Consider the following 27,332-nt stretch of genomic DNA (forward strand, 5'->3'; position numbering starts at 1 on the left):
AAAAATAAATAAAAGCTAATATAAATTACAAAAGGTTAATAAATCCTATAATAGTATATAACCAGTGAGTGTTATTTTAGTATTATTTATATACTATTAAGGTACTTATTAATATATTGTAATTAATTTATATTAGCTTTTAGTTATTTATTTATTTAATATAAATTGCCTAATAATACTAATATAACACTCACTGGTTATAAGGCAATTTATATTTAAAATGTATAATTAAAGGCAATTTACTCTGTAAAACTGCTTAGAAAATATATTTCCTGAAAAAAGATTCAACACACATTTTTTTTTATCAATTTAAAAGGATATTTAATATTTTTAATTTTGCATGTTTGTAACAACATGCTTAATGTTTTTTCAAACAGTCTAAATGATTCCTTATCTATTCTCCAGATCTCCAGATCTATTAAATTCCAACTCTGTTTTACCTGTGTACAGTAGTTGATCCTCTCTAAAATAGTAGTAAAGTTGGGTCGATGTTCTGGGCAGTGTTGCCAACACTGAGTCATGATCCGATAACTAAAAGAGAACAAAATATAATTATTAAAACAGATTAGGCACATTTCACTGATGCTATACAGCTTCTAACAGTATATTTTCATTTACATTTTGTTACATTTACACTTATTTAAAGATTCACTACGTAACTTCATCATGAATCAATCTTCCAAACCGCTCGCGCTCGAGTGTCAAAAGTTACACAGTGTAGGCTACCTTCCAGGTTAGGGCTGAGATCCATTTTCAATTTGAGTAACAACTCTGCTATTGTTACTTACACAGGTCCTGGGCAGCTCTTAGGAGGATCCATACGACCTCCACCTGTTACAAACTCCAGTACTTCCTGATTGGTCTTGCAGGGATAAGGCATGTATCCAAGAGAGAAAATCTCCCACAGTAGTACCCCGAAAGACCTACAGATGGAGACAAATTGTATGCAAATACTGGCCTTGGTCTCTGCAGCCGAGTCCGGCCAAAACAAAAGTCACTGTTTGGATTTAATAGGCAAATGTTTAACAGTATTGGATCATTGCAGTGATTATAATATTTATAGCATGTTATATGTTTGGCAACATTTTTAAACAACCATGTAGGAAGACATCATGGCTCAAATGGTGAAAGAATGGTTGGGAGGTTGCATGAAGAAGAATCACTATCACACAAGAATTGGCACCTCTGAATCCAGGCCTTAAATTCATTGAAAGTCTTTGGGATGTGCTGTGGGACACTTTACAGGGTGCTCGACTCTTGCATTGCCAATAAAAAATCTTGACCAAAAATGTATTCACCTCTATATGGAAATAAATGCTGTAATATTATTTTTGGTCAAGATCTTGTATTGACAATGCAAGAGTAAAAATTATAGTTAGTTAATTAGTGTGATTAAGAGAGAGTAATAATAATTTAATAATATACATGCACAGTGTGTATATTTGTTTTACCTGAATCTTGGACGCAACAGTCCAAACCACTAAAACTACAATTCTTTCAAACCATTGCTGACAAAAGACATTTTTTTTCCCCCAGTAAACTAGTATTACCAGGTATCAGTCTTGCATGTAAAAATGCCTTCTAGGAAGGCTTCAGGTGGCATCCACTTCACTGGCAACATGGCACGGCCACCCTTCCTATAGTAACTCGCCCTGCAATACAAAAATACTCTTTTGTTAAAACTCAATCAATGCCTGTGTTCATTATTATCCTTAACAGGTACTAAACCACACACACAAAGTTTTTTTTTTTAAATAAATAAATATGTGAGATAGTGAAAGCACCTGTAGATATCTCGAGCCATCCCAAAATCTCCTATTTTAGCCACTCTCTCTGGACCAGGACAGGTCAAAAGACAGTTTCGTGCTGCAATGTCCCTGAAACACACAACAGACATACATTCTTGACTTATTATATGCGTGCGAGGCATCAAGGTCAAGGGCTGCAGCGAGTTAATGACGTCTACATAGCAACTGAAGAGCGATTTCCACTTAATCCAACAATGAAGGCTCCTTGAGCGCAAACTTTACTCAGGTCTGGCAGTGAGAAATCACCTGTGAATGAAATGGTTCTCTTCAAGGTAGCGACAGCCAAGTGCAATGTCTCTGGCCATCTGAAGAAGATCCAGCATACTTAGAGAAGATGGCTGGTTCTGTGGGAAGATAAGACGATAATGTTTCTGAACTAACCATATACTGTATGTTCCACACATGTGGCAAACCCACATCACAAAAGCGAAATGTGTGCTAAGTAATAAACAGAGGATAGAATAATGTCTATACACACAAACACTCACAGTTCTGGGTCGGTTTAGTCTCAAGAAGCTCTTCATGTCTCCTCCTGTCATGAGCTCCAGCAGTATGAAGCGAGGCAGGATCTGCAGACTGACTCCGATACAGCGCACAATGTTCTGATGGCTGAACTTACTGCAGACACAAAGGATGAAGAAATAGACTATTGAATGGAAGAAAAGTTACATAATGCAGGTCATTTCAAATTATGTGAAATTACATATTTTATTGTGTGCCAGTTAATACAAATGTAAAATATTTAGTTTATATTGGTTTAGAAATAATATTTAAGCACCTTGAAGACTATTAATATTATTATTATTAAGCACCTTGAAATAGATGATAACATATGTGTGACTCGAAGCCAAATGAAAATCAAAATATCCTCTGGTAGGGATTCACTGATCTAGACCATCCAATGGAAGTATGAAGGATATGATAATTAACTACAGCACAGTTGCTCAGAAAACTATGAATCACTGAAAAACATCTGTTGCCTGACTAAAGACAATGCCATACGCTCAAAAACAAACAACAAATGTGAACGTGATATGCGTAAAAAATATTAAAAAAAGAGAAAAGATTTCATAACTTAAAGCGAGTTTGACTAAAAGCAGAGGATTGAAATGACAAATTTCTGTCTGTCACACACATGTGCGGCCATTACAATGCTGTGTGTGTGTGTGTTACAGCCAAGCATACCTCATGATCAAAGCTTCCATTAGGAAATCCATCTCATCCTGCTCAGAACAGATTTCTGGAAGAGTCTATAAGACGGATGAAGAGAGAAAAAACACAGAATCAATTAAGAGAAACCAGAAACTGCTTTCAAAGGCCAAGGCAGATCTGGGAAAACTCACCTTTATAGCAACCTGCATGGCTGTGTTTTCTCCATTCATACCCAAAACCTGTCCTTCATACACTTCCCCAAAGGCACCGTGTCCCAACGCCCTATAGTCACAGATACATATTAATCACATGTGTAAATGTGGAATTAATTTCCAGTGCTTTCACATGTCATCACAGGAATATTGAAGGAATATTCCAGGTTGAATAGGATTGTTACTGCAGACTGCCAGTGTAAATGCAGAACTGTCAGCAGTATTTTTGTTTGTTTTATGTACTGTACATAATGTCAGGCAACATTTATTATATCAGATATGCTGTCAACAGAACTCAACTTTTATTTAACCCCAGAATATTATTTTAACTAATAACTGGACAAGTGCAACCTGTGGGAAGCTGCATAAACAGCCACGATGTTAAGACTAAACTAAGATGTTTCTTATTAACTAGTCTGACCAAAAGGTTAGAAGGTTAAAAGGTTAGCCAAGGCGAGTCAGTCATCTCATTTTTTTCTTCAAGACTGGAATAGCTTTTTTTACGCCATAATTCATTTTTTTTTTTTTCCGGATACCAACCTTGAGCTTTAATCACCTTAACCTTGATAACATTAGTTAATGAATTATGTATAATGAACTAAAAATAATACTTTAACAGCATAAATGGCACGTTTACAGCATTTATTAATAGGTTATGTTAACTTCCACATGTACCATTATATATTTTTCCTTATATTTTATAAATATAAATTATATATAAATTAATATAAATAAATTAATACAAATATATATTACAATTATAACATGAACTGGCTTTTTAATTTTTTTTATATTGTTGTCTGAGGTCAACTCATGATGTTCGCTTGGTTTTTACATTAAAAAACATCAAAATGAATAAGTAATAGGCTATTTTCTACCCTAGTTTTGAGTCCAGCTCAAAAACGCTCGGTTTTTATGGGCGTCTCACACTGAAGACTTGGACGTAAACGCCCACTGCTGTGAGTGGATGACAGTTTTGCATATTATAATGAGTTTCACTCTCGACCCGGTTTGTCATCACGAGGTAGGCCTATATGTTATTTAGCTATGCGTGTGATGCGCGAATCGGTGGGCGGGGCTAACGGCCGTGTTGAAGTATCCTCTGGTGTTTTATCCTCTTTGACGTCATAGTTCCCCTCTTTGAAAAACGAGTCGTTTGCCGAGCATGGTGTCAATAAAAGCATTGGACTAACAAGGATGTTTTCAGTTCTGAAACTTATAATATGATGACCTCTTAGATGTCAGAAGCTCAAGGAAAATTTGATTTCTCAGTTCATCACCCCTTTAAAAAAAAACATATAGACCCCACACGTTTGAATGGTACTGTACATCTGCACAGCATAGATACCTGAGAAGGGTGATGTTTTTACGTGGCACCTCCTTAAGCTCACTCAGTGAGGCCGCCTTGCCAGCAAAGCAGTAGTTAGGGTTGTAGTCGGTCATTATGGTGGACGAGCGAATTTTGCTAAGCTTGTACTCTGGGCTCTGCAGACGAATTCTGACCGCATGCAGGTGGTTCTTCTTACGATAATATACTGCAAAGAGAAAAACACAACAGGAATCAGCAAAAAGTGATCAAGCTTTTAAGGTGTTTTCTTTAGAGGTAAATCCACCTGCCTAATTTGCATAATTATTGGTCTCAGAGTACGATGTGGATAAGATGATCGTGCATCCTAAAAGTGTCTTTCAAAAGGCTTTCAGCATGAAGGGTAATTTTCTCAGAGAAATAGCCATGTGCGCTTATTTGTCCCCATTGAATTCTATCAAGATGACACAATTGTGCATTTTAAAGCCCCTCAGGGCAGGGGAGGGCCGAAGCTCGGGGCCTGTCTGTCAGCAAGTGATCGGGCAGGGTGGACTCACCCTCAGTGGAGGCTGCCCATGTCCCCAATGCAGGTTGGTAGTCTGCTGGGGAGGGTGCTGCGTGGAGGTGAGAGGTCCCCTTTTGCCGTCGGGCTGCTGGCGCAGTGGCGCGAAGCGAAGCCGGCAGGAAGTTGACCAGGTATTAGGGGTGCGAGAGGGAAAGCCCGAGCAAAGACTACCAACCTACATGGGGGAGAGCTCAGGGGAAGACACACAATTAGCATCCAGTGGAGCTCTGCTAACTAAGGACCCAGAGACCGTGCTCTGCTGATTGTATATTTGACTTTTGAGGTGGTTTTTGTGTGCATACCGAAATTGAATGTCCAAAATATACAAAATGAGAATGAAAAACATGCTTCAAATGTCTTTTTAGAGGTCTGTATCACTTCTCTTTAATGATTTGTGTAATGACAAGTCTTTGTTTATCTTACAAATACATATAAAACGTGTCATGGCACAGCATTGTACAGTTAGTGCACAAGTCAAACAGACAATATATGTTTTTTAAATCGAACATATGGAAGGTACTTGATATTAAGCATAGTTATTAAAAAAATAAAGCATTTATAATGATGAGTCCATTGGATATACATAAAGTTAGAGCATTGTGTGACAGACTGTTGGTTTAAGGCATATTTCAATCAAGGGTTTGGGAAATTGAGTTCACTGGGATACTAAATGAAAATTACAGTAAATAGTGATTTCTAGGCATGCAATTTTTTGCTAAAACGCGGACAATTTCTTCCTATTCAAACAAATATCCTACTGTTTCTATGCCAAGTTTCTGCACATCATAATGTTTCAATGCCAGGTTTATATAATTTTAAATTGCAATGTTAAAAAAAAATAATAAATACTAATATATAATATCAGCTATCATTTATGTTATCATAGATTTTTTTTTATTGGCTTTAAATAGATATGAAAACAGATGAGTGAATATGTGTAATAAATTAATGATCATCCATTGGTGAATCCCAACTTCCCAAGTCATTGCTTTTTACTTTTGATATAAATGACCATTTTTTTGTTTCCCTTTACGAGAGGTAAATTCAAAAGGTCAGTATGTTGGACTGCCACCAGCGCAATGGAAGTATTCAAAATTGTAACCAATATTTCTATTGAAGAAAAAAATCATGATATCCTCATTAATTCCAGAAGATGCTCACATTTATAGGGACAGTGCATTATGCCACCCTCAATATTCCCTCACTGTCCTGTACTGGAAAATAAACCGTTTTTTGTTGAAAGAACAAAACACACAAGTTAAATAGCAGCAAGTGTAATTAAAATACTGGTCAGCACTTATTTACAAAAAAAGCCCATCTGTGAGATTACAGTTAGTTTTGACAATAATTTGGCTTAATTGTTCATTTACCTTTAATATCAAGTCCGTGCTTAAAGGTTAATGGGCTCTATGCACGGCGTTATTTCCGGTGAAGCATTAGGGATGCTCGATAACTTCCGCCGATCATAGAGTCCAATGCAATACCGAGAATTTATATTGAATTTTATACTCCATGGTTCTACTAATGAAACGTTAGTCACAAAAACAGATAAAACAGACACCCCTCGTTGTGTTTATGCTTCTTTTTAAAATTATATTAAATAAACATAACTATATATAAAATTACATCTAAACGTATGTACGTTTCGTTTCAAAGACGGGAGGACAGTAAATATTGAAGACTCTGCCATAATCCCGTTTTCTCCGGTTTTCCTCCGCTTTAATCTACACAACCGGAAATGGACGAGCATCCTTACGTCAAATGCGGAACTTATGCGTGCATATAGCCCATAGCAGTCTCTGTCTTAGTTCCCTACTCATTCCTATACGGGGTATTGTGCAACACTACATAAAGTAGTTAGTTAGTACAAAAAACAACAAAAATTTGTACAAAAAACAACAACAACTCTGTTCAAAACCCAAGATAACACAACCGGTGTTAAATTAACTAAACAGCAAAAGCAACGGACAGAAGGATGAGAAATAAGTAAGTGAAGATTTTTTAGCATGGCTTAAAGATTCTGCAATACTCATATGTGATAGTTTTTGAAAAGGGTTCATTCATATTATCCTGTGTACACTATAGGCTTCAAAAGTTTGGCGTCAGTAAGATTTTTATATATATTATATATATATATATATACTGAGTTTTCACCTTTTCAGCATCATTACTCTAGTCCTCAGCGTCACATGATCCTTCGGAATTCATTCTGATATACTGATTTGCTGAAAACAGTTGAACCGTTTAATATTTTTGCGAAAACTGTGATGCATTTTTTTTTTTAGGTTTCAGAAAATTCTGAAAGTTTTTAAATTCAGAAAGTTGAATTACATTACAAATGTCTTTACTGATGCTTTTGATCAATTTAATGCATCCTTGCAGAATAAAAACATTAATTTTTTACTGATGCCAAACTTATGAACAGTATTAAACAGTATTAAAAGTGCTGTATGAAATTTGGCTAAATAATTATCCGTAATTATTTTTATCATGTCACAGTTTTGTTCATGTCACATTTTTAAGCTGGTAAAACCCTTTTCTTTTAGGATTTTTAATGATGAAACGCTAATGCCCAGTGGCTCCAACAATTACAATTATTTTTTGTACTTATACTAATAATTATAGGGTATGAAAAAAGTCACAAATTATAATTTCCGCTGCCTGTTGTTATTGCTTGTACAAGATCTAAAATAACTGATGTTGCACTTGCCTGAATGTTCTCTGTGAAATGCAATTTTATAATAAATCTGTCCTGCAATGTCACCAGGACCTAGACAAAGCATGTCAAAGACGATGGAATGTTGACGGCACAGAGTTGACGCAGAACTGGAAGAATCTCTTACTGAGCATGAGGCTGGCACATGTGAGAACGACACCCGTAACTACTGTGGACGCGATCACTGCCAGGATAAATATCAGGGATGGGGGTCCGTCTGCCAGGGAGCCCAATGGAACAACTGGAGGACGACAAATTAGAAACATTTCAAACAAATGCAAATATAAACATACTTTTGAGAGCAAATAGACACAGGCTGTTTAGGTACCTATGCAGGTGACGTTGTCTGGAGCAAGAACCTCGTCGCCGTCACAATGGCAGAGGATGAGTCTGCTATCTTCATCACGCTTACAGCTCTGGGTCTCACAATGGCTACAATTCAGATACACCTCGATCTCAGCTTCCCCATGACTCTCCATGGCTAGAACACATGAAAACGGATCAATATTGCACAGTAGCTGTACAAAACCTCAGTGTTTCTGTCTAGGGAGTCTTTTTATCTTTAATTTAGGTTGTATGTAACTGCTTTGAGCTAAATAAAAATTCTAGGGTAAAACAAGCAAGTAAAATTAGTTTAAAACCTCCATGAAGTAAAAAAGATATATTTGGTTTAGTGTATTTGCTATGATGGCATGTGTACTTACTTATATATGCCAAATAAGGTTTACAAAAACTTCTGGCAGACCTTTAAAATGTAATATAAATTGTAATATAAAATATGACTAGCCATTGTCTAATTAAAATACAGTTCATAATAAAATATTTGGTAATACATTTAATAAAATGAACAAAAAAGATCATATTATCTAATGCTAAACAAATAATTAGTGCATTAACTAGCAACTAGTAGCCTTAAATTTTTGAAAGTGCCAGTATTATGCTTTTCAGATATTACCTTTAATGTAGTGTGCTATATAGCTGTTTGTGAATGTAAACCTCGCAACCCAAATTAGGAGCCTTCAAAAAACGCATAATAAGGGCGGTTTAATATATTTGTATTTATTAATATTTTAAGCATTTTATACTGTTTGTTAATGACTTGATAATGAAAGTTATCATTAAGGATTGACAAAAAAATTGTGCCTGGCCTCACAAGCGATAGTCGTCTAAATCATAGCCCTTTACTCCAAACACACTCGCAGTAATAAACAGTGGCGCCAACTTTAATAAGTCACATAAGGTCTTCCATTATCCACCACGAGTTACATTTTCTCAATTTCACGTTTATAACTCAATCAGTGTGTGTGTGTGGCCTGTGGAAAATGTCTCCACAAAGATGGCAATATCAGAAATCCTTGTGGACATTTTTTGGTCCCCATGAGGAAAACAGCTTATAAATCATACTAAGTGATGTTTTTTTTTTTTTTTTGAAAATTAGGCTTAGGGGTAGGGTTAGTGTATGTAAATGTTTGAAAAGGGACTTTTTTATGATCATTTTTTAAGAAGCTATCATTTTTTATTTAAAGCTGCAGTCCGCAGTTTTTTTTCTCTTTGTCGCCATCTCTGTTCGAAATCTGCAATTGCAGATATTCACGGAATTATCAACTTGTACTTCGACTCAACACAGTGTGGATGAACACAAGGAGAGTGTGCAGCTGTCAGTCCCCGCGCCGGTGTCGATACTGGCATTCAGAATCACAGATTTTTCTTTTTGGAAGTATGACCAACATAAAAATTTTCACCAGAAAATGTAATCTGAACAAGTAAGAAACATCCACTTTTGTTCTGGTTCTGACATTGCAGTAAATCACGCTGATTACATCTAACAATGGCTAATAATAACATGCAAAACTGTGCAAATTATACTTTGTTCTCAAATTGCAACGTCAGCATTGCGTGACTGCATGTTATGTCCTTCCGTTATCTATCCATGTTTTCGCATGGGTCCGGTTGCAGTTTCTTTTTTTTTCTGTAGCCACTCCAAAGTCTTTTACAATTTACAGCGGGTGAATCTGTTGTCACTGGTGATTGTCGTTTGAACCTTTCTGGATCCGCCATCAAATTGCAAAGATCAATTATACAGTACCACTGGTGTTAAAAACATTACTATAAACTTATCGCTTTGAATCGAGCGAAGGGAAGCAGATAGTTTTGAACAGGGTGTGTAAACTTAATAGCACAATGGTACATCATTATAGACAGATTATGGCCTGACCTGCCAGCGGTTGTAGAAATATCTTTCCCATGGGGTGAACAAAAGAGACACCATCTTGTCCATCTGCTGTGATGCCATCAAGAAGGGGAGCATCCCCACCTGGGCAAAAGTGACAAAGATAAATATTCATTACATCAGCTAATCGACTTCCTCAAAAAAAGTAAGTATTTAAAATAAGTAAAATACTATAATACAATATCAAGCAAAGTGTATCATATAATACATGCATATAATGCAATTTTATTATTTTTTAAATAATACACACTACTATTCACACTTGGCTTCGGTAAGTTTTTTTAAGGACAATTTTATTTAGCAAGGATGCATTAAACTGGTCAAAAGTGACAAGTATTTTTAATCTAACATTTACCTCTGTATCCTCCACCACCCCCTCCAGAGGTGCAAGCGCCCCCTCCTCCCCCAAACCCCCCAAATGTAGCCCATCTCAGCACTGACAGAGCCTCGGGACAGGATGAGCCTCCTTGACCACCTTCAACAAGAGCTTTCCCTCCCCAGGGGAGAGAGGATGAGTCACTCCATCCACCTCCTCCACCTGAATACACACATACACAATATTGAACTGCTTGTTAATTCAGTGCAAAGCATGTTAGTTAAAAGATGTTCCACAGACAAGATGGCAAATACTGTTATTCTTTGTCTGCTCGTCTACTTATTGTGCAAATTTGACAATAACGTGAGGGCCAAGAACTGCTTTCTCATGACATTTCTGCACACAAAAAGCCTCTTCCAGATGTCAATCCCACAAAACAGCCATCATAATTTATGGGATTGTCAAAAGATAATTTGACCCCGGTGGCTAAACTGAAACTGCAGCATCATATTGAGGAGGGAAAAAAAATGGTTGGTAGCGAATAGAATTAAAGAGCCAATAAAACATTCATAAATGTGGGATTAACTGGAAATTGCTGAAATAATACTTACCATCATCCAAATATAAACCGCAGAGTAATTGTTAGCATTCGAAATAAAGCAATTGTAATATCAAATCACAGTAAACAAGCAGTGACTGAGAGAAGCCAGTCACCCTAATGCTGAACATATGGAGAAAAATATTGGGAGACACCTCACAATTATTGAAATCATGTGCTTCAATCAGATCCTATTTTCACAGGTGTAAAATGTCAAGAACCTAGCCATGCAGTCTGCATTTACAAACATTTGTGAGGGGGTGGTACTCTGACAGGATGCCACCTTGGCAATAAGTCAATTCGTGAAATTTCATCCCTGCTAGATATTCCACAGTTAACTGCAAGTGGTATTATTGGAAAGTGGAAGCATTTAGGAACATCAAAACCAAGTCTGCTAATTCCATAGCTGAAGAGTTCCCAACCTCCACTGGCATTAATATCAGCACACAAATGACAGGAGCTTCATGGAATGGGTGCATTGCAGCAGTTGTATGCAAGCCTCACATCACCAAGTACAATGCCAAGCATCGCATGGAGTGATGTAAAGAACACCACCATTAAACTCTGAAGCAGTGGAACATGTTCTGACAAATCACGCTTCTCTGTTTGGCAGTCTGATGGGTGAGTCTGGTTTTGGCTGATGCCGAATTTAATGGGTTTGGTGTGGAAAAACTTGTTTGGCCCACACAAAGCCCTTACCTCAACGCTTTCTAACACTTTGAAGTAAAATGGTGATTGCGATCCAGGCCTTCTCATCCAACATTAGTGTCTGACCTCACAAATGCTCTACCGCATCAATTGGCAAAAATTCCCATAAAATACTTTAAAATCTTGTGGAAAGCCTTCCCGTATGCATCTCAGCCGGACTGGTTGGCAAAAGAGTATTTCGTTCAATAAATTCTGCAGAGGGCTGTGCTGTAAAAATACTGTACCTGCTGCTCCAGATTTGCCATTGACACCAGAAGCGGAGGTGTCGTTCTCATATTGTTCCAGGAAAATCTGGTCCAGGCTGCTTTCAGGGTCCTCCAGGTAGGCCTTTCCTCCCCCTCCTGCTGCAATCAGTAAAGGCACTGGTTCCCCGTTCTCCATCTGTCCCCGGGCATCCCAAAAACAACATCAGAGTTACTTTTCATCCAAGTAAAAAAGAAGGCCAGACCGACCGTCATTTACATCTGTGTTTCAATTCAGATGACTCCAAATTATTTCAGGATGTCTCAAATATGCTTGTCTAGACAGGCACTATCAGACGACGACTGCTGTCCACATGGCTCCCCTTAAGGGTACTCACAAAGCTGTGATTGATGTTTTTAAAGATGTGTTTGAGACAAGAAAATTGGAAGAAGAGAAAGATCTTACCCGATATATGTATGTGGCTCCCCCACCACCACCACCGCCTCCCGCCCACTTCAAGGCCGAACCGTCACTGTCAAAACCATCTTCAATCACAGAAGACTCGCCCAGACAGATTTTGTGTGTAAGGGGGTTCCTCTGTACATATGTGAAGACAACACTGAAATGTACAGTAGACGGAGAGCTTATACATAAATGCTTTGTAAACCAAGTTTCACTCACTCCTGGACAGGCATCTTCTCCTTGGTGACCAATCAGGATGTAGAGGATGTCCCCTTTCTCCAGTGGGAAGATAGCTGAGATGATGATGCCATGTGAGCGCTTGTTATGGTTCTTTGCTCCTTTGCCTCCAGCAGCTCCATAAGCTGAAATCCTGGAGAATGAGGATGTTTCCTTAGAATTCCCAATGCACTGAACTAACAGAGGACACAACTGCTACATCGGATTACTAATACCCATAAAGAGAAGCAGAAAATGTTTCAAACAAACCTTAAAAAGAGTAAAATCTGAAAACAGATGAACTATGGTCTAATTATACTGTATGTATATGGGAATGAATATTGATAAATGAATATTCATAATACCATGAATAAATGTATGTATGTATGTGTATATATATATATATATATATCCATCCCTCACAAGGGAATCTTCATTCTTAAGGGTCCATGGCATAACAACATTTGAAAATATACTATTAATATAGCAGTAGTATATTAAGCTATTAAGTCATTAGTGGGCCCAAAATAATCACCATTATCCTTTTGAATATAAACATTATCATTTTAATAACATACAACTTAATTAAGCTGAGCTAATCCTGAAATGTAAAAGCAAAGACTTTTATTTCCTCACACCACTAAAGAAGATAAAACTTCCTGTCTAGAGGCAAATATAATAGTTTGTTATTAAAACCAGTCAGTGCTTAAGGCACCAAAACAAAAGGATACAATATAAAATAATTCAGTTTACGAATGAGGGATAGCCGGTGCTGGCTCTCTGGCACCCTGAATGCAATAGCATCACAACATAGTGTCGTCCAAGTTCATCTGATAGTTATCTGCTATGTTTTCCGGTCTCCTGCATGCTCTTCTTTCTCAGACAGTTTTGGAGTTGTTTTTAATGAGCTCCCATGACTAGCCTCTATAATCACTGTAAATCAGTTCAAAGGCTTGACAACACAGGGGCCAGATTAAGTGGAGTACAGGAAGAGATTTATTTGTGCCTACAGCCAGTGAGTCATGTCCCTCTCTGATTTTACAAAAACAAAACAAAAAAATAGATAAAGAGAGTAAGAAACTGTTCACACCTGGTTTTAACATCTGCTTAAATTAATCTACTTGCATTCAATTGGATTTTGAGGGGAGAATCACTTATTTCAAGAGTACATAGATCATGTTTAAATGAGCACTTGAAAAAACAGGTGCGCCAAAAAAAAAAATGAGCGTATTTTAAGAATATCCTGTAAGTTTCAGAACTGAAAACGTCCTTGTTCAAAAGTCCAATAAAAGCTTTTATTGACACCAGGCTCAGAAAACGACTCGTTTTTCAAAGTGGGGAACTATGACGTCAAAGAGGATAAAACACCACCCCCGCAGAAGAAGATCAACGCCTACTTCAACACAGCGGGTTTAGCCCCGCCCACTGATTCGCGCATTACACGCATAGCTAAATAACAAAAATAGATGCCTACCTCATGATGACAAACTGGATCGATATCGAGCAATATCGAGTGCCTGGTTGTGGAAGAAAACAGTCGCTGCATAAGCTTCCTCTGGATTCCAATAGGACTGCATGGTTAAACTTTATTTTTATTGACGTTCCAGCTGATTAGGGTAAAATATTGTCCGTTTGTTCGCTTCATTTCACTGAGGATTGTTTTGTAAACAAGACACAGCTCAAGACTCGATTTGCAGACCGACTAAGATTAAAAAACGGTGCTGTGCCTTCTATATTGGATCCGACAGGAATGGTGCAACACACGGACTATGGGTCGAATATGTATGGGTGAATCATTCCTGTTTTTACCGAGCGTTTTTGAGCTAGGCTTAAAACTAGGGTAGAAAATAGCCTATTACTTATTCATTTTGATGTTTTTTGAATGTAAAAACCAAGCGAACGTCATTAGTTGACCTCGGACAACAATATAAAAAATTAAAAAGCCACTTCATGACCCCTTTAACTAGGTTAACCAGTAAGACAGCTTCCCCAGAAATTCCATGCATGTAGTAATACCTGTCCAATAGCTGTTTTTGAACCCAAGATTGATTCTAAAGTCTAAACCACATTGATTTCCAGCTTCTAAACTTACTTGTACATGTTGGTAGCTGGGACCTTCCACATCTGAACCCCTCTGAGATGGCCCTCTTTCCCCACCACCACGCTGACGTTGGTGTTACGGTAAGCGCCGTCACATTGTGCTTGAGTCGGGCCTAGCGGTCCGCTTGCTCCACAGGAAGTAAACCACCATGTTATAAGGGATGCTTCTGAAAATAAAAGACACTGCTTTCTTTTTTCATGCTTTTATGGTGGTGGTTGAGGAGATCAAACCCCCCCCCCCCCCCCCCCCCTCCTCTATGTGAAGCGCTTTGAGTTTCCAGAAAAGCGCTATATAAATGTAATGAATTATTATTATTATTATTAAAAAGAAATGACTTTTAATCAGCAAGGGTGTATGAAATTGATAAAAAGTGACAGTAAATGCATTTAAAATGTTCCTAAAATGTATAGGTGAAAGCACAGTCATGGGAAATCCTTTAAAGGCCGAAATTCATGAATGAGAAAAAAAAAAAAGAAGAAGAAGAAAAAAATAGAAAATATCCTTAAAATATCTTAATAATGAGAATGGTGATTAGAGGAGTAATCCTACTGATGGATGGTGTGTCAATGAAAGGGTGCATTTCAGTTTAACAAGTGCACTTATTTTGAACATTCTATTCAACAAAGAATCCTGAAAAACAAAATCTATCAAATATTTGGCAGCACCATGGTTTTCAACACTGATGATAATAAGAAATGTTTCTTGAGCACCAAATCACCATATTATAATGATTTTTAAAGGATCTTGTGACACTGAAAACTGGCGTAATGATGCCATCATAGGAATAAATTACATTTTTATACAATAGAAAACTGTACCTGAAGCTGAGGGTTCTGGGAGAGGGCTGAAGGGGTCTAAATTATGCGGTAGTCCTTGTCCAAGAAGCAATTCGTTTAGTTCTTTTAAACCAGATATGGAAAGAGAACGAAGAACAAAGAGGAAGAAAAGTGTGAGACGTTAGGATCAATTCTTGTGAATTTTTTAATTAATTTTATTGTTAAATTTTTTGCCATTTTTATTTTTTGTTGACAAGACCAGCAGTATTGGTGTCACGAAATAAACACACGAAGAATTGAGTACAACAAATTAACGGTCTTAATAATTCCAAAGGTTGCAGGAGAATTAGTGTAATATCAACAACTATAAACTGAAATGAGACTGGACAATGGAACACAGGAAACTGAGGGCTTAAATATACTGAAATTAAAGGAGCTGTATGCAAGATTGTGGCCAAAACTGGTACTGCAATCACTTTCAAATTAGGGTGTAGGCATATGCTAGTCTATAAATAAGACCGACACTAAACCAGCACAAGTAACAATGTCCATGCTGGTCTGGTTTGGTCCAGGAATGGAATTACCTACAAGAGCACCACAGCATGTGTAGCAACAACTAAGCCACAGCGCTTGCGTTTTACTATTTTTATGATTAGTCTTTCAATAAATCAATAAAAATAATATACTGTTCAAGTTAAAAAGAGAAGTCCATCTTCATGTAGATATGGTGGAGAATGACAGTGGCAACATGACAAAGAACAGAAAGAGGAGGACTAAATAGAAACCTAAAGAGGATATTTAATGAGCAGCTCAGGAATTTCTCCAAATCACAGATTATAGAAAACAAAGTTAACAAGGATAGTAAATTTTAAAATTCACAAGTCTTAAATGTAAAATAACAGGCCCATCAATTCCTGCGGTCAACCGCGGCACCGAAACAATCCTGATTCTGAGGATTTATAAATCCTACTCAGAAAAAAAAAGTCTTTTGTAGACATTTTTACAACATTTGCAGATTGCGGAATACGAACGCAAATAGGGAGATCGTCTTATGGATTCTCCCATCCTTCAAAACCAAGCAAGCAGAGTCTACATCAACCGTGTTATGAGAACCATCTCCCGCTGCAAACTGGAGACAGCGGTTAGACATCATGTGTGCACATCACCTCTTAAATTCTCCATCTGCATTTTTGAACACGCCTTTTATTTCTGCATTTTTGAACACTACATTTTTGGACACGCCTCAGCTTTGACTGATTGAACTCAATTATGGGTTTAATACTGTGGTGTGGTCAATCAACTTGTGCGCTATGGATGGACATATGGACCATTATTCTGCACGAAATGAGTGTCTGTGTGAATACTGTACATGTGTGAAGCAGAAAGTTTACCTGTGTCAAAACATGCAGCACTTAATGAAATGTCATCGAGCGCAATGTCAGCCTTAGATCCAGAAGTCCAGAGAGCCCGCACTTTAAGATGGAAGCTGTGCTCAAAACAAATGAAAAATATTTTAGAATGAGAGCAAAGGCCAAAACAGAGTTGTTCAAGTAAATAGTCTACATTTAAATAAAAGCCCAACTCCTAATTTACATCACTCTAAGCAGGGCAAAGTCTCCAGCTTTGGGTAACATGCCTCCACCTAATTTGACTTTGTATCCAAGGCAGTACCAAATTTCATCTCCGGTTAAAAGCTCAGTCATTTAAACATTTCTATTTAAACATCATTGTTAAATCAGAATAGTTAACTGAGCTATATAACTGAGGCTTTATAATTATGTTGGACATTTAATTTAGTTAATGAGGGATTTGTAGCGTCCACAAGTAAAGGCCAAAGTATACTTCACATTTGACCTAAATATTTTTATTGAAGTACCATCTGAAATTTAGTTGATATTTTGAATTTTTACCAAAATATTTGCATGTAAATATTTATTTGATGCCACCAACACATCTTTATAAGGCACAACAAATTTAAAAAATTTTGTGAATGTTTTATTTTGATTGTTTTTATTTTAAAATTATTTATTTTAATTGTACACATTTTAAATGTAATTTTCAATGTCATTCATTTTGGGTTTTATCAACTCACAAACTCCCTTCCCGTTCCCGTTCCCTCCCCCAGCGGTTCGCAAATCAGTCAAAAAAATCATATTTAAATAGAATACTTGATCTTGAAATCACTTTTTTTGACAAATCCAAAGATGAATGATTCTATGAATCAAATGACAGCCTTTGGGTGTTTTGTACAAGATGGTACCCGTTTACCCATTCATCTATTCATCTCACCTATTTAGGATCTTTGTAATCGGCAGAATAAGCTCTTGCCAAGTGTCCTTCCAGTGTCCGGTTCTGTTCCACAAAAGTGTAGGTGCTGAAATTCCGTTCTCCTCCACTGACAGGAGCACCGTTCCATTGAAGTTCCCATACAGGTACATAGACAACTGCAACTGCACAGAAAACTTCATCAGTTGAGCATCTGCTACAAGACCAGATGTCTCAGAATAATATCTTATTCATGGAAAATCGAGTGTAAAAGTGTAAAATTGAAATTTGAAATTTTGAAATTGAAAATTGGCTCAATGTAAGATTACTCTGTGTAAGCTATTTGTAGATATTCTGTACAGATGTGTCCCTGTTTTCATGGACAATTAACTTGAAATCTGCCAAATCTGCCAGTAAAAACCATTTTATGTGGATAGACAAATAAACTACCACTCAAAAATGTGGGTCAGTAAGAATTTGTTTTTAAATAATACTTTTATTCAGCAAGAATGCATTCAATTAATGTGAAAGGTGTCTTCAAATCATTATATCTGAATGATTTTTGAAGGACCATGTGATACTGGCTGCTGAAAATTATCATCAATTAAGTACATTTTCAAATAGAAAACAGTTATTTTAAATTTTAATAACATTTTAGAATATTACCATTTCCACTGTCTCAAATAAATGCAGCCTTGGTGAGCAAAACAGACCTTTTTAAGGTCTGTTTTACCCCAAACTTTTGGAGGGTGGTATAGGTCTAAATCATTAGAACATTAGGCAAGTCTTGTCTTAATTGTGAATTTGAGATCATTGATATAAAATCATGAATATATATTTGTTGTTCACTCACACAGCATTAATATTGCTCACAAGTGAATTTACCTGACAGTCCTGATTCGTTATAGTTGAAGGGAGAGCTGAGCTTTGAACCAACGCCTCAATTTCATCACCATCACCTCTGACCTTTAAGAAAAGAAAGTGCCCTGAGGCGAGAAAGGATCAGTACTCTATTGAGTGCTCAGATATGGTGTGCTGCAGCTTGCAAAACAAAAGCTTAATTGGCAGGGCTGACAAACCTCTTCAGAATGGGCTTTTAAACACAGTGCTGACAATCTTATAGAAAGCTAGAGTTTCTCACGCAAACGTTTTTCTTAAAGGCTGCATTTCAGTTTAACAAGTTGGAATACAACTCCCCAGCCATGAACTGGACTAGGACACCTGTAGTGTGGATTTAAGATCATAATTCTTGCATCATTCTACAAATAAATCACACTAAGCTACATAATACAGCACTATTCTCCTACAGCCTGTAAATGATTACAGACCACTCTTAAAGATATCATGGTAAAATCACAGATGCCATTAAGTCATCATGAAAATAGTTCTCCTTTAAACATTTTGAATTTCTCATGCCATGGAAAATCCCATTGGTGACTTTCATAACTAAAATGATTGTCTGTCTTATGATGAATGTCAACAGAAATTTTTATACACATGGGTCTCCTACATGTTCCTGTCTCAAAGCTGTAGAGAGAACAGTTTTGCCAAAAATAGGTCAATGCGCAAACATGGAAAAGCATCAAAAGTCACAGTTTGTTAAACTACATCACCTCATGACTCTTAATTGGATTGGAAGTGTATGCTATTTAAACATTTCAATGTGACCCATCCATAATATCTCTTACTTACTTCCTGTTTCTTTTTAGCATCAGTGAATAATATTTTCAATGAAATGGTGATACTAAATTGATTCTTTGATGAATAGAAACTTCAAATGAAAAGCATTCATTTGAAATAGAAAGAACACTATATGAATTTAATCCATCCTTGCTAAAAAAAATTAATTTGATTTATTTTATTTAGCAAGGATTGTGTATTCTGGCAAATTATTTGTTTATATAATTAATTAAATGTTAAAATACTTACACATTTGAGAATGAATGTTGTTTCACATTTACCTTGAGTGTTTTGCAGAGTTGTGCCCAGTAGATCTGTATCTTCAGTCAGCTGTTGTCCACTAACTAGTCTCCAAGAGGACTGTGTATAAGACACTGGCCATCCACAGGAGTCCATCTCAAATGAACAGTATGAACCCAAAGGTAAAGAGTCTGCATAGACATAAATCAAATTATGAAACATAACAAATTTATACGTGGCTTTAAAAGCTCAAACGAGCATCCTCTGCTTCCATTTATCCATTAGGTTCACTAAAATGTAGTTATCAGGAACACCAAAACAACAAAGCTGGTGAAGTTTTTTTTTTTTGACAGTTTGTTCAATGTAGTTTTAAGTCCAAGTATATACTGTAGGCCTGAATTTCAGCAATCAGACACAGTACTGAAAAGATTCAAGTATTACATAATTCCAACATCTTTACTTGAGTCTAAAATTGACAGTGTTATTATAGATTCATTTATAAAAGCAGATTGTGTCTCAATTAGCTTTACACTTTAAATATTTCACACCTAAAATGACAGCTGATATGACAGGACTCCAACTAATGTGTGCTAATATGGTCCCTGGATACTTGGCTAGGCCAGATTTAACTAACTGACAGATTCATTATCTAGAGGACACGTTTTATAATGTCATGGATGTAATTAATAAGCTTAAACTTAGTGGGAGTCGCTTTGATCATTTTCATTAAGATGTTGTCAAAATTATGAAACCCTTCACAGAATATCAAACGTTTTCACCAGCCGCGGCTCGTCTGTAAGGGGAGAAATATTCATCTCAAAACATAGATCTCACTATGAATTAAATCAATAATAAATTGTAAATGTGTTCAGTGTTCTGGAACAAATATTTTCAGATATTCTAGATAATTTTAAGTCGTAAAGTGAGCAGGGTACATAAAAATTGGCTCTGTTAGCATGTATTATGACACTCAGGGCCCTATCATACACAATGTATAATCATACAACATTATAAAACAACATTTGGAGGACAATAAATACTAACAAGATAGCATTCTGTGCGTGTGTATCTTTTCAATCAACATAATACCGTAAAATAAGTGGGGTTTTTTATTTATTTTAAAATATAATTTATTTTTGTGATGGCAAATCTGAATTTTCAGCAGTCATTACTCCAGTCTTCAGAGTCACATAATCCTTCAGAAATCATTCTAATGTTAATTTGGTGGTCAAGAAACATTTATTATTATCATCAATGTTGAAAACAGTTGTACAATAAATAACAAATTTGAATAATGAAAATTGCTAAACAAACAAATAAATTAAACTGAACTGGTATTAATTTAAAGCTTTATTTCAGTATAAACTGCAGTTTCAGTTATTCAGCATCACATTGCATTTTCTTAATTGAGTATGTAATCAAACAATTAGGGTAACTCTAGAATAATTAACTGATTTTTTATGCAATGCGTGTTCCATAAAAATCTGAAAAATCTTACATTTTTAATAAACTGTAAATTAAGATAACTTTTAAGAGTCTCTCACCTTTTTATCTTTTTGGATTATAAGTGCTGTGTGCCAAATACTACAATTCAAGTTCTTTGTACACAGACAATTATAAATCATCTAAGCATGGTATAAATGTTAATGAAGATTAAATAAATCAATAAATATGCAAATATTTTTCCAAGAGGGAAGCACACACGAATGCATTTCAGATCCATTGTGTGCTTCCTTACTCAGTGGAAAACTTTGACAGAGAAGTTTTCTAATCCGACGCCTCCAGTGAAAGGATTAGAAATTTATCATAGCCGTAAGATTTAATACAGCTAATGTGAGTGACACACAGCCAGCCAGTTACTCAAATGCACTCTCTTATATCGCCCTGTCACACTGCGGTTCATACTTTTGAGCACTCTCAACGAAATGCAGATTGGCAAGAATGATCTCACAAATCTTACAAGGATTTATGGCTTAAAGGCAAAGAAATGTTTCGATTATCATAAATTAAATTAATGGACTGGTGGGATGCAGCCAGTTCTCTACATTTGAAATAACCAAAAAAATAAAAAATAATAATTAAATATGGTCTTTTTAAAAGACTTAAGAGCTCTGCACAAACTAAATGGTCTGATGTGAGTAACAGAAAATACATACAACTTTGAAAGAGGTGCTCACAATTTCTTACAGCCTGATATGCATCTTCATATAAAATATTTAAAATCTTTCCTTATACTCACTGCATATTAAGCCCTCATCTTCTCCTTGTGGACAGTCAGTATGAAAATCACACACTCTTCGTTTCTCAATGCAGCCTCCAGAAGGACAATGAAGTGATGAGTATTTTTCACAATCTGAACCCAAATCCAAATAATCATCTCCTGCAGAAAAACACAGAAAACCATCAATATTTTGCTCAAAAGTGCCACATAAGGATAGAACAACAATTACCAGTGCAGTCATTTGAATACTTTAAAATTATTCAAAATACTACGGGCACATTAAACAGTTTACATAAGTGATGAAGTAGAAATTCTCGACAGACGGCCTACGTGCAAGTAAAACGTGCAGTAACTCTAACAGATGTTGGAGTTGAATAATATTAGAGAACAATTAATGAGCTGTTACCCATCATGGCACAGTCCTTCAGCTCCAGTGAATCAAATGCCAGAAAACCGACGTCATGGCTGCTACAGGAAGAGTACTGCACTGTCACCTGGAAGGGCTCATCTAACTGACCAATCACAGCCTCCAGCACCTCCCACTGTTGCCTGGGCCACAAAAAGGAAATGCTTTTTTCACAATCATTCAATTTTAGATAAACAAGTTCCTACGAATTAAGAATTGATTCTCTTGTATTAGTAAACTGTGGCCAAGTTGAACGTCATTCCCTCACTTTGATTAAACTACAACAAGGTAACAAATTATCACAATGTGGCCATGATTTAGTAAATCAAGGGCATGCATTATTGTATCATGAGCGCGGTTTACTTACAAAGAGGTAACGAATTAGTAAAATGTGCTGATTTATTAATATGCCGTGGGAACTAATTGTTAATTCGTGGCCACAGTATCCATATTTTTTTACCCCGCGTGTCATGTGCGGGGCTCCAGAAACATTATCTGCACATCTGCTGAAAAAAAAAATAATGTTAATGCTAAAATAACCTCTGTAATGTTCAGAGGTCAGAATCAATTGTATATTTTATAGAAAAGTGAGGCGTTTGGAAGCATACACTATATACTATAGTGTAGCATTGTATTTGAGTTTATTGATTCCATAGCACCAGTTCAAGGTCAGAATATTGTACAAACTTTTCCAGAGAGTTAGAATAATCAGGGTCATTTAGAGAGAATGCGTTTCTATTGGTTAAACTAAATTTTAACTGAAAAAACTCGTTAATTCAGAAACTGAACTGAACTGGTATTAATTTAAAGCTTTATTTCAGTATAAACTGCAGTTTCAATTATTCAGCATCACATTGCATTTTCTTGCTAATTGAGTATGTAATCAAACAATTAGGGTAACTCTATTATTAACTGAATTTTTATGCAATGCGTGTTCCAGAAAAATCTTACATTTTTAATTGACTGTAAATTAAGATAACTTCTAAGAGTCTCTCACCTTTTTATCTTTTTTGATTATATAAAAAATGAAAAATTAACTCATTAATTCAGAAAAACAGAGCAAACATTTTTTTTTCTCATGGAAAATTAACTCGTTAATTTAGAAAAACAGAGCGAAAACTTTTTTCCATGAAAAATTCTCGTGGAATTTTGAAAAACTTTGAAAAATTCTCGTGAAAAACTTCGTAATTCTGAGATAATTAACTTGTTAATTCAGAAAAACAGAGTAGTTTTTTTTCTTCAAGTGAATGCAATATACCCCTCCGTACCATTTTGACAGTTTTACATATTTGTTTCATTTTTCAAATAGCCGCTTTCAGAAAATGAACCACAGATCAACAAAAAGTATTGAACTAAAGAACTACAAGAGAAAAGCTGGCATTGTGGAACTTCTATTACATGAGTTTTTTACAGTTGCATGTGAGAGTGCTTCACTAAATGTACAGGAGCTTAAGTACACAGTGGAGAGCTAATGCACTGTATACCAAACATGAATCTCCGAGTTGGTTATTATTAGGTATATGACTGATTTTTTATACATCACATGGCATAGCGTAACCTCTATTAAGCTCAGATCCATATACAGTAGCCAAATGCAGAAAGTAAAAGTATATTAGCTACGTCATAAACGTACCATCTTGTGCCAAATTGCATTGCATCACCATCTATTCCTAGCTTTCTGTCGGAACCAATTATGCCAAAAGAAACATCAGGTCCTAGTTTTAGAAACAAAATGCTTTCATCCATCTTGTTCATGATGTGCCCAGCATAAGAAAATCAATACCAAATACATCTCCATAACAAAAAGTCTTTTGGTTATCATTTGTTTCTTACGGGTACAGAATGCTGCTTTAAACTATTCTTTGTGTAAGTAAAGCGCATTTGTCATTGCTTGTCATTTTGCACTGCAAAATGTCAGTTCTCATTGTATGATCTGTCAATCATATATCCATCACGACATCACCAAGACATTTAGATACTGTTGTCTCTCTCTCTCACACACACACACACACACTTGGGGTCAGAGTCTTTGTTTTGAAAGAAATTAATATTCAGAAAGGATACATTGAATTGATGTGGTGGCAGAAAATACATTTTAGAATGTTAGAAAATAATTCATTTTTAAATTTTTCTGTATAAAACTTGCAACTTTAAAAAAATGCATCCCAGTTTCCACAAAAATACAAACCAGGACAGCACAACTGTTTTAAACATTGATAACAAGAAATGTTCCTTAAGCAGCAAATCAGCATATTAAAATGATTTCGGAAGGATAATGGGACAGACTGGAGTAATAATTGCTGAAAGTTCAGCTTTGTCTTAAGGAATAAATTACAACTTATTAAAATAGAAAGCTGAAGCTGTATCTCACCTGCCAGTTCCTTGTTCCTTGATTGTAAGGGCTATTGGTTTGATGACGGAGTTGTCAGTATGCTTCACAAAGGCAGATACGTTTCCTCTGAATGGTTCTGGTTGGAAACGAGCGAGACGAAGATGACATAGTGGTCCACTGCTGAGCACTACAGGACTGGTCATGTGGAAAGTACATCTGCCAGCAGCAAAATGAGTTGAGGTGGGCTTTAGTAACAGAAAATGACCTGTTGAAAGACAGGAAACTCTTACTAGACTGCCAATGATTGATTAAAATGTCAAGGTTTTGCTGTAAACATTTTATGCAAAATATATGCCTTCTTCCAGAGCTCCTGCATGGAGTCCGCCAGTCATTGATTGTTCTGAACTGATTGATAATATAATGAATGGAAGTCATCAGTTACCTTCAGATTTCCCAGTGGAATAATCTTTGATTGGCTGGACACCCCATTTGTTGGATCTGTGTTGCTGTGGTGATGTAACATACCAGTCCCCTCCAGTGCTGTGATTGGATAACGTCCAAGAACATGGAGATTCAAAGTCACAGAAGGAAACTGCGGAATGAAGGAGTAGCACTATCAGAGGGTTGAAGGGATGTCACAACTTACTGTATACTTAGGTGGCAAAATAATTACTTAAATTCAGGATCAGCTGCAATAGAAATACTAATCAAAATAGAGAAACGATTCATTTGTCTGGATATGTGGAACTGAAGTTAGAATAACATGTATATCAGCAACAGGCATATCTGGCCAAATGTCGAATAATAAACACAGAATAAGACTATTATCAGGTGCTGCTGTGCTGAACACTCCCATAAAGGCACAGGAGGAAACAAGAGTACAAAAAAGGTTCACTTTAATCCATAAACTGAGATCTACTCACAGGGGAAATACAATAACACAACAACTTAACACAATCAAATGTGATTATCTTCGACTAACACCAGACAATGAGAGTACTGAAACTGCAGGATTAAATAGAGCTAGCAAACAAATGAGTAACACCTGCTGAACTGTTGTACTGAATCAATGAGTAACTATAGCAACAGAACGTGACGGGAACTGAACAAACAGAACCAATATAAGTAAGAAGCAATGACAACAAACTACAGTAGAAAGGAAAACGACCCCACGCCAAAAACAAAGGTAAAGTGTCCAACCAGGGAAAGGGCAGGCGACCAGGGTGATACAGGCAGACTAGTGAGTGTCCAGGATGGCACCAACAATACGCTGATTTCACGCAGCTGCCATTTTGAAATCGAAAGCGAGGCTCCGGTGGGAAGAATCCCGGAAGTACAGATAGACAACAATGTCTTGGACTACCAACCTGAAGCTGCTGCCGCGATTTAAACTATTAAATGTTAATATCCAATATAGGATATGTATATAATTCGTTCCTGCTTCTTTTTATGTTCTGACTATCTATATTTAAAAAATGTATTTACAAATTTATAAAGTTCACTGTATATAGTCTAAACTATGAAAGAAATATGTACATTTTAGAATAACACATTTCTACATTAAACACAACAATACCCCATCGTATTCGCGACTCTCCTATGATTTAAAGCGACACTTCCGGTTTTCTTCCATGGGGGAAGAAATGGGGGTGAGTAAATTATCACCAAATGTTTTTTTTTTAAAAGTGAACTACTCCTTTAAGATTGAGAAACTGTAGTCACTTTTCTAACGATGTCTTTAATAACTTTTGGGCCGGCCAGTTTTTCAATCCCTTAAGAAGCCAATGGAGGAGTGATCCAGCTCTCCGATTTAATAAAAAAAAAAATCTTAATTTGTGTTCTTAAGATGAACGAGTCTTACGGGGTTGGGACAACATGAGGGCGAGTAATTACTGACAGAATTTTCATTTTGGGGTACTAACCCTTTAATATAATCAACCAAGGAAGTACCACATTTACCGGAAACTGATATAAATCCTCCCGAAAACAGGCCTTGAACATACGAGTGCTCCAGCTCACCAGATGGTAGGAATTGCTCTATATCCTGCTCCAGAGCCTGACCGTTTTGACGGTGTGTGAAAAGGAGATGATCCAAATAGTCACAGGGGATGAGCAATAACACAAAAAATTAACACAATGAATCACATCTGCGACTATCTTCAACTAACACCAGACGGAGAGAACTGAAACTGCAGAGATAAATAGAGCTAGCAAACAAGGGTAATCAAATGAGAAACACCTGAAATGAGAACTAAAACAATGAGTAACCAAAGCAACATATCACAAAGGGAACTGAAAGAACAGAACCAATTAACCAAGAAGCAATGACAACAAACTAAAACAAAAGAGGAATGTATGTATGTGTGCATTAAAAGTGCCATTTTAGCAATGAGAACATTTCTGAGCCAAATTGAACCAATCAGTTTATTGAACCAATCAGATAAGAGTAAACTGAGTGTCAGTGAGAAGCTCATCTGATTGGCTACATGATGAAGGTGGACCCGTCCTTCATCGATAACTCAGTTACAACTGAGAATGATCTGATTTTAACCAGGCTAGCGAAAATCTGGATCATGGAACCTAGCAGCGTGAATAAAATCGCGCAAGGTAGCATGGGGAAACAAAGGCTAATTAAATACCTACAAACCAACCCAATACCTAAAGTCATAGTGAGAATTGGTTTTATGCACATCTGCACTACTTCCTGAACTTCAGCCAGCTCCTTGTTTCCTGTCTGCCATTATTATTGGACCTCAGTAGTCACAACAACAATAATCAGGCACACCTGAATTAATCAGTTTGTCCAATAATGGTAGACAGGAAACAAGGAGCTGGCTGA

General features: G+C 36.4%; 1 protein-coding gene across 1 annotated transcript in view; it reads right to left on the reverse strand.

The window, feature by feature from the left end:
• The window catches only part of ltk (leukocyte receptor tyrosine kinase), a 40,312-nt gene that overhangs the window by 6,461 nt on the left and 6,519 nt on the right, over positions 1-27,332 (reverse strand). Inside the window, exons 3-28 of the mRNA XM_089120430.1 lie at positions 24,936-25,085; positions 24,533-24,758; positions 22,162-22,304; positions 21,774-21,914; positions 19,576-19,725; positions 18,500-18,600; positions 17,639-17,799; positions 16,741-16,835; positions 15,392-15,472; positions 14,565-14,739; positions 12,476-12,626; positions 12,260-12,391; positions 11,836-11,992; positions 10,345-10,527; positions 9,975-10,073; positions 8,088-8,240; positions 7,887-8,000; positions 4,521-4,707; positions 3,152-3,242; positions 2,994-3,058; positions 2,297-2,426; positions 2,055-2,152; positions 1,785-1,877; positions 1,551-1,652; positions 789-923; positions 441-531 (exon numbers count right to left, since the gene is read on the reverse strand). Of these exons, the coding sequence (XP_088976556.1) occupies positions 441-531; positions 789-923; positions 1,551-1,652; positions 1,785-1,877; positions 2,055-2,152; positions 2,297-2,426; positions 2,994-3,058; positions 3,152-3,242; positions 4,521-4,707; positions 7,887-8,000; positions 8,088-8,240; positions 9,975-10,073; positions 10,345-10,527; positions 11,836-11,992; positions 12,260-12,391; positions 12,476-12,626; positions 14,565-14,739; positions 15,392-15,472; positions 16,741-16,835; positions 17,639-17,799; positions 18,500-18,600; positions 19,576-19,725; positions 21,774-21,914; positions 22,162-22,304; positions 24,533-24,758; positions 24,936-25,085 (3,404 nt within the window). The remainder of the gene's footprint in view (positions 1-440; positions 532-788; positions 924-1,550; positions 1,653-1,784; positions 1,878-2,054; positions 2,153-2,296; positions 2,427-2,993; positions 3,059-3,151; positions 3,243-4,520; positions 4,708-7,886; positions 8,001-8,087; positions 8,241-9,974; positions 10,074-10,344; positions 10,528-11,835; positions 11,993-12,259; positions 12,392-12,475; positions 12,627-14,564; positions 14,740-15,391; positions 15,473-16,740; positions 16,836-17,638; positions 17,800-18,499; positions 18,601-19,575; positions 19,726-21,773; positions 21,915-22,161; positions 22,305-24,532; positions 24,759-24,935; positions 25,086-27,332) is intronic.

This window comes from Pimephales promelas, chromosome 15 (genome assembly GCF_988280905.1).
Source record: "Pimephales promelas chromosome 15, fPimPro1.hap1.1, whole genome shotgun sequence".
Classification (NCBI taxonomy): domain Eukaryota; kingdom Metazoa; phylum Chordata; class Actinopteri; order Cypriniformes; family Leuciscidae; genus Pimephales; species Pimephales promelas.